This window comes from Typopeltis vanoorti, chromosome 23 (assembly GCF_054136105.1).
Source record: "Typopeltis vanoorti isolate ZY-2024b chromosome 23, IOZ_Tvanoo_1.0, whole genome shotgun sequence".
NCBI lineage: Eukaryota > Metazoa > Arthropoda > Arachnida > Uropygi > Thelyphonidae > Typopeltis > Typopeltis vanoorti.
The window spans coordinates 66,695,428-66,715,166 of NC_143571.1; the positions used below are offsets into that span (position 1 = coordinate 66,695,428).

Sequence of the window (19,739 nt, forward strand, 5' to 3'; positions counted from 1 at the left end):
CCTCATCAGAGAGTTAACAATCAGACTGTCACACGATTTTGGAATCTAATAATTAACAAGTCCTTAAATTACTTTCTTTAATTAGCAGTCATAACCAGTTCCACCATGCTTGATTTTATACAGGTCCTAATTTAAGCAAGCGGTGCATTGGCATGAGAAATCAGGCAATTTTTTTAGGTAAGGACAACAAAAATGTTTATTCATTCTAAGGTACTGTACATAATAATCAAAGCTATACTAGACAATAAATTTTTTGTTCCTGAAGGTAACACTAATCTATCAAACAAGATCTAATAACAATTAATGCATCACACAAAAAAAATCAGCAAATCAAACTGTCCTATTCTTGCTCACTTATCACAGCTATGCAAGTGATTAACTTACTCAATATCCCATTAGATTATAACATACCATAATGGTTCAAAGACAATATCTGTTACAATATACTTCTAGAATTACAACAATTTACCATAGGTTAAAGTACTAGAGTCCTGTCATATATTAGCAAGTCCTATTATTACATTAGCACATTTACTCTTCCTTGCTCTGTTCACAGTTCAATGGACAAAAAAAATTTTTTTACATTACTGACCAAGTGGACTAAACAGGAATTTCCTCTCTATTAATCTTTTGCCCAATTTTGCCAACTAGTGATTACGTTCACGAATCACTCCTATGCCGATGATTGTGATACTACTCTGACGGATGGGTGCGTGTGGTTCTGCATGGTCTTCACTGGCTGTTTAGCTGTGCCTCTGCTATGCCTGGACCGGACCACTACCTGACTGCATGGCCATCATTGACCACCGTTCTTCCCATCTGCGCGAACGACTTCTGTCAGAACCCAAGACCAAAGGGAGAGAGGCACGAACCAAAAAAAAAAGCTCTGAGCTCGCGATGCCAAATCTTTTATATCACTCGCGGTTGCTCTCCCTACTACATCACCGATTGCTGATGGTACCTAAGCTTTTGCACTCCATGCTATCTTCTCTCCAATACGTCTCCCACGTGAGTGCCTTGCATGCGTCTCGGACTTCACATCGCGGCTGCCTGGGATTATGTCTATAAGCCGATTAAACTAATGTGAACTTTGCTCCAACTTTCTTGTTCCAATGTAACCTTTACAAAGACTTTTATGATTCTTGTCTGTTATTTACAGGACAGTTTACAATATAATACACACAAAATTTCATTAAGAAAGTATTAATACATTATTTACAAAATCACTTACACCTATGAACAAGCATTTCTTTAGGGAAATTTTACTAAAGTCTTCCAACCCAAACATATGCACCAAACATATCATCAATGTAATCCTCACTGGCATGAAAACATACATTCCCCCACACTTCTCTGAACTGCTGTCCTCCAAACCCTGGTTCTCCAAAAGATGTGCCAAGGCTGTACAAATGAAAAATCAGGTATACCACAACTGGCACAAATTAAGAACCCCATCCTCCTTCATTGACTATATTGAAGCCCGAAACAGATGCAAAAAAATTATTAATGATTTCAAAACAGAATTTGAACAGGCAAAAAGCAGGAAACTTGCAGCATGTCCTAGCAGCAGCCATGCCTTTTGGTCACTCTCACAACTTTTGCCCTACACTACTCCCACCCCTATCATACCCAGATGGCTCAATTGCAACATCACCCAGAGAAAAAGCTAATCTCCTGGCTTCACACTTTGCCTCCAATGAATGCATAACTGACAATGACAAATGCCCCCCAATTATTCCAACTGCCCAACATACAATGCCCCCTGTATGCTTTTGTCAGAAAGAGATCATTAACATGTTGTCAAAATTAGACACAAAAAAAGCTCTCCTGGCCCTGATGGCATTCCTCCAATTGTCCTGAAGGTCTGTGCAGCTGACTCTTATCCTATGCCGTCTGTACATACTCTTATTCCACTGGTATACATCCCAAAGCCTGGAAATTGGCCTATATTCAACTCATTCCTAAAAAAGGGTGATAAATCACTGCCATCTAACTACCGCCTTATCTCACTTGCCTCAATCCTATCTAAAGTGATGGAGAAAACCATCAATTCTCAACTCCTACTCTACCTTGAAGGTACCCAGCTATTAAGCGACCACCGGTACGGATTCCGTCGATAACGTTCAACAGGTGATATGCTCTCATATATCCATAACAAATGACATCTCTGGACATATGCCATGGAAAAATTTGGTGAATCCCAAGTAGTTGCACTTGATATCTCTAAAGCCTTTGACAGGGTCTGGCATAAAGGCTTACTAAGCAAACTTTCATTATTTGGACTGTCTCAGGATTTCTGCAGATGGATTTCCAGCTTTCTGTCTGGACGCACACTATGTGTGATGGTAGATGGATCCTTATCCTCCCACCATCCAACTAATGCTGGGGTCCCCACAAGGTTCAGTTCTCTCACCAACCCTCTTTCTTCTGTACATCAATGACCTACTTCAGTTGACATCCAACCCAATACACAGTTTTGCAGATGACAGCACATTGCACTCCTCCCTTTCATTTGATAAACCTTATCCTGCACAACTCACCTCAACCCACAGAATATCAATGGGGCTCAGATAACCTTGTCAACTTCAACACTAGTAAAACCCAGTTCTGTCTTATTTCTCACAAAAAAGGACCATTTTCTCCCAGTATTATTTTTGATAACACTCAAATTCCCAGACAAGATGAAATTTTTTTCTCGGAATTACCTTGACATTAGGCCTCTCCTGGCATAAACACATCACAACCATTGCATCCTCAGCTTCCAAAAAACTAGTCTTTCTCTTTCGCACAAGATGTTACTTCACCTCAAAACAGTTGTTAACTTTATACAAATCACAAATCCACCCAGCTATCGAATACTGTTCTCACATTTGGAGTGGGACTCCTAAATGTTCCCTCAAAATGCTTGACTCAATACAGAGAAGAGCAATTAGACTGATAAATGATCCATCTCTTACCAACTCACTCCACCCACTTTCATATAAACATTTAGTCTCTGCAATTTGTATATTTTATAAATATTTCCATGGAAAATGGTCATCTGATACAGCATCAATAATTCCCCACCCCCTCTGTACTAAGCCCATTGGAACAATACAGCCGCTGTCCAACATCCCTTCACAGTGCACCTTGAAACCCACAGAACAAGTTTCTTTTCCTTCTCCTTCATCCCTGCTACTGCTGTACTGTAGAACAGTCTTCTCCCTGATATATTTCCCAAGGAGTACAATATACAGGCTTTTAAATTGAATGTCAACAAGTTTCTCCTTTCCCATCCCACTACCCATATATAGTACTAAAGTACTATAGGTTGACCAACCTCTCGTATATGGGACAACATAAGAAAAAAGGAGACAATTATACTATCATCATCCTACTTCCCAATATGATTAAAATGATAATCCTAAATAATCTTATAGTCATTATAAATCAACTAATACATACACATTTTATTATTTTTAATTTTTAATATATTTTTATTTGTTTAATACCAACTGTCATTGAGACACTACCATCATAGTTTCTAAAATTAACCTACTTTTTAACATTTCCCTACTAGAGTTGTTTCAAAAATAATTTATAATTTAGTAAAAAATGAACAACGACCCTAAAACCTACTTCCTTTTGTATTTTTCTACCACGAATAATTCTTTGTAATGTTATAGCAGCATGATGCTTATCCTGAATAACTTGAGGAATAGGTTCAACACTTGGAGTGGGTGGCCGTTGTTTAGGTCTCTCAGCTTTTCTGTGTTTATCAAGAGGGACGTCTTCAATTTTAGGTTCTTTACTATCTGAGATTAAATCCATAATGATTAAAATATATTTATTTATAACAAGCAAGTATAAAAGATATGCATAGAATTTTACAAGATTTCATTAGATGTTTTTACTATTATAGGATACCTCCAAGAAGTCCAAGGAAGTCTATGAACTCTACCTTATAGCATCATGTTGCTATAAGGTAGAGTTCATAGTACATTAGTATCATGGATAAGTACGAAATAATTTAAGAAAAGCCTTACTTATTTTCAATGTTCTGTGAATTACATATGTAAAACAAACATAAAGTAAACATGTATTGATATTTAAATCAAATATATCAGAATCACTCAGTCCATCTTCAATGAAACCATGACTACAAGTAGTTAAAATATGTAAGAAAATTTAATCAACTTTGCACCATCAGGTTTTGTCTGAAGATATGCTTTATATTATATTTACAGCAACTACTTTTCAGTCACTCCCCTGCATTTCCATGGCCCAGGACAAGAGTACAAATGAAAGTCCATACATCACATGTTTAAATATATAAAAGTTATAAATCAAGCTAAGAAATGTTAAATCCAATATGTTCTATTCTCCTATCTTGACAAACACCTTAATAACAGCAAAAATCAAAAATTATATGTAGAGCTATGGTTTTTATATGATTAAAAGTTGCCAAAATATCAATGATGACTGAATTTAATTATTATTGCACAGGTCTAGGTGTATTGATGGGCTAGCGATCTAGCCCATCAATTGATATAACTCTCGATCCTTGTGTGCCCTCCTTTACATACTTCCTGAGTTAGTTCTTTCAAGAACCCAAAAAATTCATTTTCCTTATTCCCAATGCTATCTCATCTTTCCAACGTATACTGGCATAATTAAAATCACTTATCATAATCACCCTTCTTTTGTTCACTAACCCAAGTTGTTTATACTTTTATTAATAACCATCCACCACATTCCCTGGCCTATAGCAACATCCAACAAAATATATCTTCCTGTAAACCTACACCTTGCACCACACTGCCTCATAATCACTGCCATTATTTCCCTCTTTCATGTCTATCCTATGTGGACATAATTCCCCTGCTTTCATGGATAGCACTCCTCCTCCCTTCTTGTCCTTTCTATCTTCATGAAAAATACTGTATCATTCCATTTCTATTCTCATTAGGATATCAACTTCATTCAACGATTCTTCCCTTATTCCAATGATTTTGGGGGAAATAAATTCAATCAGTGAAACAATTCTGATGAGTAATAAAACAGACATACATGATTCATAAATTATTGTATATACGAGGTGGTTTGAAAAGTTCTCAGTCTCAACCATAGATGGCAATACTATTGGCAAGATTTTTTTTTTAAGTTGGAATGTCTGTCATAAGCATCCATGTGAAATTGCAAGTCATTCTATCAAGTAGTTTGTTTTATACAGCTATACAGCTGTCTGAAGCAAAAGTGTTGTGTGTATATCCCTTGAAATGAATAAAATTGAGTATGCTGTGGTTATAAAATTCTTTCTGAAAGAAGGTTTAATGCCAAAAGAAATTCATTTGAAGTTCATAAAAGTTTATGGGTTCTCTTCTCCTTTGTTTATGACAATTAAGAAATGGGCTGTCAAGTCTAAACATGGCTGTACTAGACTTGAAGATGATCCACGTGAAGGATGTCCAAAAAGTGTAACAACACCAGAAACCACTAATCAAGTGCATGATATGGTATTGGATGACCGGCAAGTCAAAGTGCGTGAAACTGCTGAGACTATAGGCATTTCAAAAGAACATGTAGGATATATTTTGCATGAAGAATTGCAAATGAAAACGCTTTGTGCAAGACGGGTACCATGCTTGCTCACAGCAGATCAAAAATGCACCTGCATGAAAATCTCTGAACAGTGCTTGGAGCATTATAACAAAAATAAAATTGATTTTGTGCATTGATTTATTTCTATGGATGAGACTTGGATTCACCATTACACACCAGAATCCAAACAGCAGATAAAAAAAATGTAGACAGAAGCCGGTTGTTCAGCACCAAAGAAGACAAAAGTGGTTCCATCAGCAGGAAAGGTCATGGCAACAGTGTTTTGGGATGCTAAAAGCATTTTGTTTATTATCTCGAATAGGATAAAACAATAACCAGGGAATATTATTTTGATCTTTTAACCAGACTAGGTGAAAAACATTGGTGAGAAAAGACCTGGTTTGCAGAAGAAAAAAATCATCTTTCATCAGGACAATGCACCTGTCCACAAAGGTGTTTTGGCAATGGGAAAATTAAGGGATGTGCACTAGAATTGTTGGAACATCCACCCTATTCCCCGGATTTGGCTCCTTCTGACTTCTATCTCTTCCCAAAACTAAAACTCTTTCTCGTTGGTCTGCATTTTTCTTCAAATCAAGAGGTGATTGCAGCTGTAGAGGGATATTTTGCAGATCTTACTGAGAACCACTACAGGAATGGGTTAACGGTGCTGGAGCATCGCTGGAATAAATGTATTAGTCTTAAGGGAGATTATGTTGAAAAATAAAAATCATTTTGAAATTATAAATTCGTTTTTTCATTGTTAGGCAGAGAACTTTTCAGAAAACCCCCATATATTCTGTAAAATTTATTTTTCCATTAATTTTTTTTTTTTTTGTGTATGTGTGATGATATGCGGTTCTTCAAAAGTGTGAGTCTGGGGTAGGTGACCCTCTTGCCCATGTCTAAGTGCAGCACTGCTACCTTCAACTGTTAGCTGACTGTTAAAATGTTTTTATTTTATACTGTACTTTCATCATCATCATTATTATTATTAACATTCGATCTCCGTGGAGTCGGAGACTCATCGTGAGAGGCACACGACATCCAACAATGCCCTATAAACTTATTCAATGTTTCTATATTCACAACACACTCAGGCAATGCATTCCACTCACCAACCACTTTCCATGCAAAGAATCCACTCCTCACTCCTCTACTCACACTCTCCTTATACAGTGTCCAGAGATGGCCTCTTGTTCTATCCCCTATCCCATCCCATGAAAAATCTCTTCCACGTCAACCTGATAACAACCCCTGATAACTTATATGTCTCAATCATATCCCTCCCCTCCCCATCTTCCTCATATTCATAAGACTTTGTAAGTTTTACATTCTTTCAATCTGTCTTCATACTTCACATTCCAAAGACCACTGATTATCTTTGTGAATCTTCTCTCACTCTTTCTAACATATCTCCTCACCATGAAAACTCAGTCACCAAATCTGTACACAATAATCCTATCTGACGTCTTCACAACTTCTACAATGTGGCCCATGAATTTCAGGTCCTTGTTCACCACCACTTCCAGATCGCTTATCTCCTCAACCCCCTTTAAAGTTTCCCAACCAAGCATATACTTTGCATCCCATATCATTGTTTACCAAATTTCAAAACCATGCACTTTGCAACATTGAACTGATAGTTCCACGTATCTGCCCATTCATTCAATCTATTCATGTCCTCCAATTGCCTGGAACAATTTCCTGAATCCCCTTAAAACATGTGGTGATATGTCATCAAATCCTATTGCCTTATTGACATCAAGGTTATATATTTCCTTAACTATCCCCTGCTCACTCACTATTAAGCCATCCTCTCCTATGTCCTCTACACTTAAATTTCTTATGATTTCACCCTGATGAGGATGAAACACCCTGAATACCTCAACAATGTCTTCTGCAGCAGTTATCATTCTACCATCTTCATCCATTAACATCATCTTACTATAATCATTCTTTATTCTACTTGTCACACATCTAAAAAACTCTCTAGAGTTTTTGATGGAAGTTTTTTCACTTGGCTATTTGGCTATGCTACCAATTATATATTTGGTTTAATCCTTTATCCAAGTATAAGCAAACAAAGTTTGTACCTGAAGTATTTTCAGGGTATATTGTGGAAAAGGTGGTATAAGTTCTGATCACTTGCCTTAGTATCCCATATTGCAAAGCACATATCCTTATGGGTATGTATAATGCTATGCATTATGGAAAGGGTCACTACCCAGATCAGTTTCGACCTTTATCTGCATCATTATTTCCACCTTGGTGATACCAAGGTGGAAGTAATGCAGAAGTCATATCATCATATACCAGTAGCCAAAAGGTGTCAACACCTTATTATTAAAATTCTCTGGATTAGCGATAGCTTATGGAAGTTTTTTCACTTGAGGGCTACCAATTATACACAGGCAGCCCTCGGTTTATTCCGATTCACAATAACAATGGTTGCCTGCGCGTGCTTTCTTACTGTAGTGTGGTTGACTGAGAAATGATGCTAGCAGGCACTCTAGTGTTTAACAAGCTACTATGACGTATATGTATCAAACCTAGTTTTAATGTTGAATCTACCTAATTGTTCAATTTAATTTTTTTTATGTACATACGTATTTAAATTGATAACGTACGTAATTACCTACCATGTCTGATAATAGCAGTGCAGAAAAATTAGCAGAACTTGGTGTTAAGAAGGTGCATAAATCAATCACACTTGAAAAGAAGATGGAGGTGATTCAAAGAATGGAAGATAGGCAGACACGTGCTAATGTCTGTAGAAGTATGAACTTACCTCCATCGACTGTTACTACAATTATGAAAAATGCAGATAGAATAAAACAGTCTGCAACAATCTATGGCAGACTAAATGCAAAACATGTACATTATAGCAGGGGTAAACTTCATGAAAAAATGGAAAAATTATTATCATTATGGATGGATGACTTGAATCAGAAAAACATTCCTCTGATGCAGGCTGTTATAACTGAGAGAAATAGAAATAAAAGAAAGCAAAAACAATTTTTGACGATCTTAAAAAGACAGATGGAGGCGAAGAAACATTTTTAGGAAGCAAAGGTTGGTTCATGAAATTTGAGTCTCGAAGTAAGTGCCACAGTGTCAAATTATGTGGTGAGGCAGCAAGTGCAGATGTTGCAGCAGCGGCTGCTTTTCCTAAAGAATTTCAAGATTGTGTAGAACAAGGAAGTCGTCTTCCTGATCTCAGTTTTAATGTTGATGAGACTGGGCTCTAATGGAAAAAATTGCCCTTTCATTTACAGTGAAGAAAGTTCTGCTCCAGGTTTTAAAGCTGCAAAAGGTAGACTTATGCTTTTGTTGGGTGCAAATGTCTCTGGAACTTTGAAGCTTAAACCAATGTTGGTGTACCATTCACAGACACCACATGCCTTCAAGGGTCTAAAAGCCATGCTGCCAGTCTATTGGAAATGGAACAAGAAAGCTTGGGTTACACAAGATGTTTTTATAGATTGGTATACAAATTATTTTTGTCCTACCGTGCATCGCTTCTGTAAAGAAAATGATTTGCCAGCCAAAGCATTGCTTCTCTTGGATAATGCCCCTGTACATCCTCAAAACCTTGCTGAAGTAAGAACACTATTGGATGTCAAGTTGTTTACATGTCCCCAAACACAACATCGCTTTTGCAACCGATGGATCAGGGGATCATAACAATCTTCAAAGCCTATTACCTCCATATAACATTTATGGAAATGATAAAAGTCTTGGACACTTCAGGAAAAACTATTAAAGACTATTGGCAATCATTCAATATTTTGAAGGGTATTAAAACATTGAGGCAGCTTGGAATGAAGTGTTAGCAAAGTGTTTAAAAGGAACATGACGAAAACTTCTTCCAGCATTTATGCACGACTTCAAGGAATTAGAGAAAGAGGAGAATGTTATTGAAGATGTTACCAAGTTTGCGCAAGAGGTGGGATTGTATGATATTACAGCTGAAGATGTGACAGAAGTCTTAGAGAGCCAGTTTCATATTTTTTGTATATAATTTTGTTTTGTTTTCATTATTAATAATTTTATTTTAACAAATATATATGTATGTATTATCAAAGCTTTAAATATAATAATGTTACACATGCTTCATGTGCATATTTTTTGACTGCACGGAACATAACTTCATACCTCCCATTAAAATTGGGTTCGTTTTACACCAATTTCGTTTACACCTGTTTTTTCAGGAACAGAACTGAGGCATAAACCGAGAGCTGCCTGTATTTGGTTTAATCCTTTATCCAAGTGTAAGCAAACAATGTTTGCACCTGAAGTATTTTCAGGACTGTGGCAACTCATGGAAAAGGTGGTATAAGTTCTGAATTTAATAACAAGGTGTTGACACCTTTCGGCAAATGGTATATGGTGATATGACTTCTGCATTATTTCCACCTCAATATCACCACCTCTGGGTCTGGCTCCCACTGACGAGACCTCAATAGAGGTCAAAACCGGTCTGTGTAGTGACCCTTTCAATAATACATACCATTATACACATCCAAAGGGATATGTGCTTTGCATTATGGGATACTAAGGCAAGTGATCAGAACTTATACCACCTTTACCATGAGTTGCCACAGTCCTAAAAATATTTCAGGTGCAAACTTTGTTTGCTTACACTTGGATAAAGGATTAAACCAAATATATAATTGTAGCATAGCCAAGTGAAAAAAACTTCCATCAACTATCTCTAATCCAGAGAATTTTAATAATAAGGTGTTGATACCTTTTGGTAACTGGTATATGGTGATATGACTTGCGCATTACTTCCACCTTTGGGTCTGGCTCTCACTAACGAGACCTCAATAAAGGTCGAAACTGTTCTGGGTAATGACCCTTTCCATAATACATAGTATTATACATACCTATAAGGATATGTGCTTTGCACTATGGGATACTAAGGCAAGTGATCAGAACATATACTACCTTTACCATGAGTTGCCCCTGTCTTGAAAATACTTCAGTTGCAAACTTTGTTTGCTTACACTTGGATAAAGGATTAAACAAATATATAATACTCTAGGGTTTTTCTTTTTCTGATTTGCTATTTTCTGCCCATACTACACTTTTGTTGTCCTAACTGACTAAGTCACTCTTAAGGCTTGCTCTTTATAACCGATTATCACCATTATTTGTCTTTTATTCTCCAATGTGCTTCTTTTTCTAGATTTCATGCTTAATCCCCTCATTCATCCATTTTACACCTACCTTATTTATCCTTTTGACTTTTGGAGTACATTCACTCATTGATGCTATTATGTATTTCACTGTCAGTTTCCATTCAGCATTTATTTCATTTCAGCTGAAATCCTCATTCCATGCTATAGTTTCAAGCCGTCTCCTAAGCTTGTTATAATCATCAGCCTTGTACTTCCACATATATCCTTTCCTCACAGAAGTCTCCATATGGCTAGCCACAATCCAGGTGATCACTTTATGATCGCTCTCACAATTCGGAGGAAAGTGCAAAATCCCACTCACAATTACATCCTGTGATGAAATGATCAGATCTATAACTCTTCATCCTTGTGTGCTCTCCTTTACATACTTCCTGAGTTAGTAGTCTCTCAAGAACCCAAGAAATTCATTTTCCTTATTCCTAATGCTACCTCTTCATTCCAATGTATATTGCCATAATTAAAATCATTCACAATAATCATCCTTCCTTTGTTCATTAACCCAAGTTGTTTATACATTTCTCAATAACCGTCCACCACATTCCTGGTCTATAGCAACATCCAACAAAATATGTTTTCCTGTAAACCTCCATCTCACACTACACTACACTGCCTCATAACCGTTACTGCTATTTACCTCTTTCATGTCTATTTTATGTGGACATAATTCTCCTGCTATCATCAGCAGCCCTTTCCCCTTCCTTCCTGTCCTTTCCATCCTTGTGAAAAACACTGTACCCTTTCATTTTGGTTTCAGTTAGGATATCATTTTCGTTCAACCATGTTTCACTTATTCCAACAATTTTGGGGCGAATAAACATAATCAGTGAAACAGTTTTATCTCCCTGATTTCTGATACTCCTGGCATTTATAAATAAACACAGCAGTTAACTTTTAGGTCTATAACCAGTCCTACCCAAGCTACTTGCTGGTTGTGATTTCCCAATCACACCTGCTCAATCACCTTTATCTCTACCTACCACATATATCTGCTCAGTCAACTTCTTACTGCTTCCTTCACACAGCTTTTCTATTCATGATTGTTTCACACAGCATATTATTCATGATTGTTTCTCTCTGTCTCAAGTCATCATTGTCATACCTCAGCAGCCCAATGACAACCTTTCCCACTATAATGTCCTGATATTTGCCCTTACATTCTCCTTATGTTCACTTAAATCGTTTGTCCCCACAACCACCACTAATTCTCTTGGTCATTTCCTCCTCATGTCCAAAGCATGAACTATATTGCTCATCATATTTTCACTCTCTCCTGTTCATTTACATCATCCTTGACATCCGCTGGTACCTTGTTCGCATCACTAATTACACTTCCTTTCAACAGTCATTTCAAATGAGCTCCAAAACCATTTAAATGCAGTCCATCACTCTTATGAAGTTTCATTAGTCCCTCAAACTCATCCTATACATTCATAAACTGCACTCCTTTCTCTTCAGACATTTCTGCTAACATACCATTCATAATCTTTGCTCTCATCATTGTCATACTTGGGTAATGCATAAACTACTCTTCCTACTACACTGTTGTCTTTTACTCACCTCAATAATCCCTGATATCAATCCTCACATTTTCCCTGCACCCAACCAAAATATTTGTCCCAACCACATCCATTAATTCTCTTACACACTTACTTCTCCAATCCAGAACCTCAATCATCCTGTTCGATCTCTCTCCTGAAAAACAGACCTTGTGTGCCTTCTCATCTACCACACCTTTTATAATAGAATCTCTGTATAGTGCTGCTCTTGAATCACTTGCTACTTCATTTTCTCTACTATTTTTCATTTTATTCATTTGCATTCTTTTGCTCATATCCACCATACATCTAATTTCATTCTGCATAGATTCATCTCATTTCTCATCTTCATCATTAATTCTTCAATTCTTGCATTCCTGCAATCGTTCCTGTTTTGCTCTGTCAGTCAGACTTTCTTCCATTCTTGCAGTTATGCCAGCTCTTGATCCATCAGTCAGACTCACTTCTGGTTCCTCATTTATGCTAGCTTTTGCTTTTTCAATCATTTCCATATTCACAGTCACATTCTCTGCACTCATATTCTCTTGCTCACTCTTCTGACTATCATTCTTGGTCTTACACCTATCATAGTCTTTTGCCTTTTGTCCAGTATTCTTCACTTCTCATTCCCTACTTTTATTTAAATCATCACAGTCCATTCAAATATCACATTTTCTGCAAACACTCACTCTTTTACTTCTCTTGTTCAATTTCTAAATAAATACATCTACCACATTCATATTACACTCCTGCCAACAAACCATCTTAGAAAATTACCACCACACTTGATATGTGGTGGTAATTTTCTAAGATGTATTTCTAAGATATGTTTTTTAACTAGAACAACCAAACACATGGTGTGTTTGGTTGTTCTAGTTCTTACAGCCATTTTTCCTTCATGAAATATAAGTGTTTTACACAAAATTTGCTACAAAACTTACTGATAACCTTGATAATTAATACATATTCACTCTCAGTACCACTAATAAATAAATAAACTTATCTCTGCTCCAGTGTTTCTACTATATAACTTTGCACTGGTGACACAGTGCCTCTTTTATCTCCATGGCACAGCTCCATGCTGCCTCCTTAGATTTTCATGATTGCTGGCTTTGTAGTTTCATATTCCTTATTAACTGAGAACTCCACATGTTTAGCAACTTTCCAGGACAAGATGGCATGGATTACTTTTCCTAGAAGGTAGAGTGGCTATTTTTTTTGGATATATCTTCTAATGCTTTTACCATATCCAGAACTTTTAAATAATGCGTCCCCTCCATCACATGCTCTTTCAGATCGTTATCCCTTAGTAACTAATAAATTCCATTTCCAACTTGCCATGTATTCTATCATGCTTCAAATCTATATCATCATAGTTGAAGTTCCTCCATAATAATTGTTTCTCCTGTACTTGCTGTGCTCATCTGCCAAAGCATGGCATCAACATCTTTCTTTCCAATTCAAATATTGGAATTTATAGATTAAAGTCTAATTTAATTTATATCCTTTGTACGTTGTAATTTCCTTAAGTAATTTAATAAGCCGGGGGGGGGGGGGCATCATCAGGACTTTTAGGAGAAACAATAGCTTCCTGCTTCGCCCTCATTTACTGTGTGTAGTGCCTGAGTGCACGTCTTTATTTTAAGTTCCTGTGAAAATGGCAACGTGACGTTGCCGAAATATTGGAATTATAGATTAAAGTCTAATTTAATTTATATCCTTTGTACGTTATAATTTCCTTAAGTAATTTAATAAGCATGTATAACCAACATGCTTTTCTACGAGACAGGTTCATCACGAGGTCAACACTAGTCTATACAAAGTCTATCATACATATACTGCAGGAAGAAAGGTGATAGACATGAAAAGAAGGAAAAGGTGCAGTATGAGAGGATATTGGCTGGCCAAGGTTAATTCAAGGGAATTCTTCCACTATATGGCAAGCAAGAGGAAAAATAATTATGGCAGGTTGACAATGGCAGATGGTCATGGCAGCAGAGTAACCGTTGCAAATAATATAATTGTTGAATGACCACTTTATCAGAGTATATTATATTGGTTTCAATGGTGCTGTGCAACATGTAGAAGAGAGACAAATATCAGGAATACTGGAAGTGAAAAAATCAGAGATGTATCAGTTGATTGAGTTAGATGTTAATAAGGCTGTGGGAATGGAGGACCACCATGTATTTTTAAAGAACATGCACAACAGTTAGTTATGCCTTGACTTGGTAATTTAATGAGATTCTTGCAGTGGGCAAGGTTCCTAAGGAGTGGAAAGAAGGCAAAATAGTTGTGCCACTCCACAAGACCAGTCTGTATAACTGCAGCCATGGTCAAAATGGAAGGATTAGTTAGGAATAGAATACAAGATTGGGTTGATGGTTATAGTATTCTTTATGATGGTCAGCATGGACTTGTAAAGGGTGGGTCTTGTTTTAGCAATTTACTTGCATTTTATGATAAGTATGACCAGCAGGCGCAGGAACAGTATAAAGCTCAGGCCAGGATGGTAACAAGGGTGGTAAGAAAAGCAAAAGCGGATTACGAAAGAAAATTGGCCATGCAGGCTAAAGAGAATCCCAAACAGTTTTTTCAATATGTTGCAAGTAAAAGGAAAAATGTTCATGGCAGAATGATCTTAAAAAATGCGGAGGGTAGGGAGGTAACCGAATCAGTCGATATAGTGGAATTACTGAGCGAGCACTTTGCAAGAGTATATCATCCAGGTGGTGACATTGCAGGAATGGAAGAACCAACAACTTATACTGGAATTGTGATGAATGAAGTAGAGGTAACTAGTCTATTACAGAACCTCAATGTCAATACATCTGTGGGATTGGATGGTATACCAGCTCGTGTCGTATGTGAAGCGACTAAAGAATTGTCAGTGCCCTTGACCATTTTGTTTAATTTGAGCCTCGGGTCTGGGTCAGTCCCAAGGGGGTGGAAAGAGGGGAAAAATAGTTCCGCTGCATAAAGGTGGTACCAAGGCTGCTGTTGAAAATTACCGGCCAATCAGCATAACAGGAATCATTATCAAGGTCTTGGAGAAAATAGTCAAGAGGAAAATACAAGATTGGATAGAAGAAAATGGGATACTGTATCGGGGACAGCATGGTTTTGTGAAGGGTAGGTCATGCCTCAGTAACTTGCTCATGTATTATAACACAGTGATGGCTGAACTGGATAAGGGTAATGGGTTTATAGTGATTCTACCGGACCTTGCTAAGGCCTTTGACAGAATACCACATGGAATTCTAATCAGTAAATTGCAGCATATGGGGATGGATATAGGGTTGGTGAGATGGATAGGAGGGCGGTTGACGGAGAGATATCAGAGAGTGGTTTATTCAGGAGTAGAGTCCACAAAACGGCTTGTGACTAGTGGTGTGCCACAAGGATCTGTTCTTGGACCACTGCTGTTTAATTTGTTCATTAACAATATAGGGAAGGATCTAAGAGGAACAGTTCATTTGTTCGCTGATGATGCAAAGTTGGGTAGGGCAATAGTGAATGCAGAAGATGTCAAAATCTTGCAGGACGACTTGGAGAGATTGGAGTTCTGGGCTAAGGAGAATGGATATCAATTTAATGTGACAAAATGTAAGGTTATACATTTTGGGGTGAAAAGATTAGCAGCAGTTTACTACATTGGTGGAACTGTACGCCAGGAAATTGATGAGGCACGAGATTTAGGAGTGTTGGTGGATAAGGAGTTGAAGCTTAGGGGGCACATTGCAAAAGTGGCCAAATCAGCTCATCAAATCACTTGGTTGCTGAAGAATACATTGACAAGCAGAGACAAGCAAGTTATTGTTCCTCTGTATCGAGCCTTGATAAGACCCCCATCTCGACTACTGTGCCCAGATTTGATCACCTAGGTTTCTTCTTGATGGGGAGTAGGTTGAGAGGATCCCCATCAAGAAGCAGGTCTGTGGAATGAACCTTATGAGAACAGGTTGAGGATTTGTGGGTTGCAAAAATTGGTTGATAGGCGGAGGAGGGGGAGATATGATTGAGACATTCAAATTACTGAAGGGTTTCTATAAAATTAATTCAGAAGATATTTTTGAGAACAGGGCTGGTTGTGGGAGGACTAGGGGACATCGATGGAAACTGGGCAAAAGTGTGGTTAGTAAAGGTGTTAGAGCTGGGTTCTTTAATTTTAGAGTGGTGAATGAGTGGAATGGGCTGCCAGAGTCTGTGGTGGATGCTGTGACAGTGAATGAGTTTAAGGCGAGGTATGATAGATACTGTATGAATGTTGAATAGTTGTGATGAATATGATTTGGGGCCTCCCTCGATGAGCCTAATGACTCCCTGGAGTTGCCCGTAATAATAATAATAATAAGGTAATGAGCATGTTACATAAGGGAAAATCATATACAGTGATATTCTTGGACTTTGCAAAAGGGGTTGATAAATTATCGATAAGTTAGTGTACAAGCTGCAGAGGATGGAAATAAATAATATATTGGTTAGATGGATTGGCAATTGGTTCTCTGAATGATACAAGCAAGTTGTGTATAATGGAGCCATGTCTCAAAAAAAGGATAGTAACCAGTGCCCCCTGGGTTCTGTTCTTGGATGCCTGCTTTTTAACTTGTCTGTAAATGATATATCATGTTGACTGATTTGGGACCTTCAGTTATTTGCTGATGATGCAAAATAGGGGAGAATTGTAAATATCACTCCTGATGTTAATTTTCCTCAAGAAGATTTTAATAGACTGTTGACTTGAACAAAGGTATGGGGGTTGCAGTTTAACACTAATAAGTGCAGGGTGTTGCATTTTGGAGTACAGAAATTTAAGGCTGTGTACTATATTGACTTTGCCGTGCTACAGGAGGTGGACGAGATTTGGGATTAATGGTTGACAGTAGACTGACGTTTAGAGGGCATACAGCAAGTGTTGCAAAGACTGCATATTATAGCTGCTATGATGAGAAGTACACTGACATGTAGACATGTAAGATTAAAGAAGAAGGTGGAGGCATTTCAATAAATGGCATGAGAATAAACTATCTCTGCTTTGCAGATGACACTGTCCTGATTGAAGAAGATGCAGCAAGGCTGGAACAGACATTACAAACACTATTCTTGTTGAGAGGCTTATATGCTGGTTAAGCATGATAACTAATATTTAAGGAATTGACAGCGTATACTAGAAATATAGATTAAATAAACTTTAATATATACTTTCCGATATTTCGGCGAACGTCACGTTGCCATCTTCTTGGGAACTTACTACAAAGACACGTGCACACAAGTACTAATAACAGCAAATGAGACTGAAGCTAGGAAGCTAGCATTTCCTAAAGTCCTGATGGTGCTCCCTGGTGGGCTATATTGGTAGTTCTTGGCCTTTGGGCTGAAGTTCTTCTGATAAAAGTTTCCCAAATTTGGGACAGTTTCATGCATCCAAATTTGTTGAGGTAATATTAGTTATCATACAAACACTATGCACAGAAGGAAAAAGATATGGACTAAATGTCAACTTTGAAAAAAACTAAAGCAATGATATTTGGACAACAGAAGTTACTGAACAGAGTTACATTAGACAGATTTCAACTGGAAAATGTGAAAGACTTCACATATCTTGGATGCCATGTGACACGACTTCGACCCCAAAAAAGAGATAAAAATTAGAATAGCCAGAGCAACAACTATTTTAAAAGCCATGGACAAAATATGGAAGAGCTGAGCTATAAAGATGCAAACTAAACTGCACATTGTAGAAACCTGTATCTTCAGAAGCATGCTCTATGGATGTGAGGCCTGGGTACTACTGAGAGAATCTGAAAGGAGGATATTACATTTGAGAGGAAGTGTTATAGAAAGATCTTGAGAATAAGCTGGATCCAGAAAGTGAACAATGAGGAAATCTACAGACGAATATAACCAAAAGAAAACCTGATCCAGAAAATATATACATAGACTTGTTGTTGTGCCTAATGTAATTCTATAACCAACAGATAATATTAATAATAGGACTCTAGCGTTGATGTATATTCTATTTTTTTTTTCTCACTAGAGGTCAGGCCAACAATTGTTGTAAAGGTTGGTCAGTAACTTTAACAAACCAGATAGATTGTAGTGTAGTTTGTTCTGTGTATATAGTGCATATGCTCCAGAAGATGATCTCGATATAAAGGTCGAAACGTCGAATGTAGAATTTAGTTATATTAAACTAAAGTTTTACTCAAACACGGTCGTTGTCTCCATAATTTTCAAAAATGTACTCAGATCACCATGCAAGCCTAAAAGAAAGGAATCAAAAGGAAACTACGTCTCTTTGGCCATATATGTAGAATGAACGATGAGAGGAAAATAAAAATGCTGCTGTTTGGGATGATTGAAGGAAAGAACAAAAAAAGGAAGACCAAACAGAGAATGGGGCAATGACATTGTCAAATGGTGCAGAAACTTTATACACAAACTGAGTCATCTTACACAAAATAGAATGCAATGGAAGAATCATATCAAGATGGCATCAGACACCTATGGGCATTGGACCCATGGTTGTTGGTGATGATGATGATGATGTAGAGATGAGGAGGTAGTTGTGCCCCTGTATAAAGTACTGGTCGGACCACACTTGGACTACTGTGCTCAGATTTTGTTACCTGAATTTCATTGTGATGTGGAAATATCAGAGAGCATCCAGAGACAAGTGTCTAAGACAATATCAGGACCCTGGAATGCTGGCTATGGAAGAAGGTTGAGCAAATGTGGACTGTACAGTTTTGTGAATAGGAGGAAAAGAGGAGACATGATAGAGATGTTAAAGTAGTGAGGGGATTTTATCAGATTAATCCAGAAGATTAATCGAGATTTTAAGATTTAGTATGATAAATATGTTGTCAGTTGATGAACCTCCCATGATGAGTCTGTCATCTTGGGAGGGTGTAATAATAATAATATCAATCTCCGCAGTGTTAATATGATAAACTCATCTACCATTTGCACTTTCAATACCCTTTCAGGCAATGCATGACCCTACCACTTAAAATGTAAAAAAATTATTTTTTATCCTTTTACTCACTACTTTCTCTGGCTATATAAAAAATCTCCCTAGTGTTAGTCCTATAATAATATTTCAACAGCTCAAATATCTCAATCATTCCTTTGTCTTTTATCCACTGCATTGTAGTCTTCATTCCTTCAGTGCTGATTTTTTTTGTTATCCATCTTTCCCTCTTCAAAATTACTTAATTTCCTTCAAATTCCTGAAAGTGCAGAAATCCAGATGTAGTCTGATCAATGCTGTATACAATGATACCTACACACTTTTATCTCTCTTGGTCAATGTTCTCCTCAACATTGCTGCAATTCTCTGAGATATCTTCACAACCTTTTCAATATGTACCCGGAACTTTAAATCTCTATCAACAATCACAATAAGATCAATTGC

At 37.3% G+C, this 19,739-nt stretch overlaps 1 protein-coding gene across 4 annotated transcripts in view; it reads right to left on the minus strand.

Moving 5' to 3' along the window:
- Positions 1–19,739, minus strand: part of LOC150093925 (cilia- and flagella-associated protein 91-like) — a 201,447-nt gene that overhangs the window by 101,720 nt on the left and 79,988 nt on the right. For all 4 annotated transcript variants that reach the window (XM_090413047.1, XM_090413045.1, XM_090413046.1 and 1 more), the window contains exon 9: positions 3,619–3,794. In XM_090413047.1, coding sequence (XP_090269173.1) covers positions 3,619–3,794 — 176 coding nt within the window. The remainder of the gene's footprint in view (positions 1–3,618; positions 3,795–19,739) is intronic.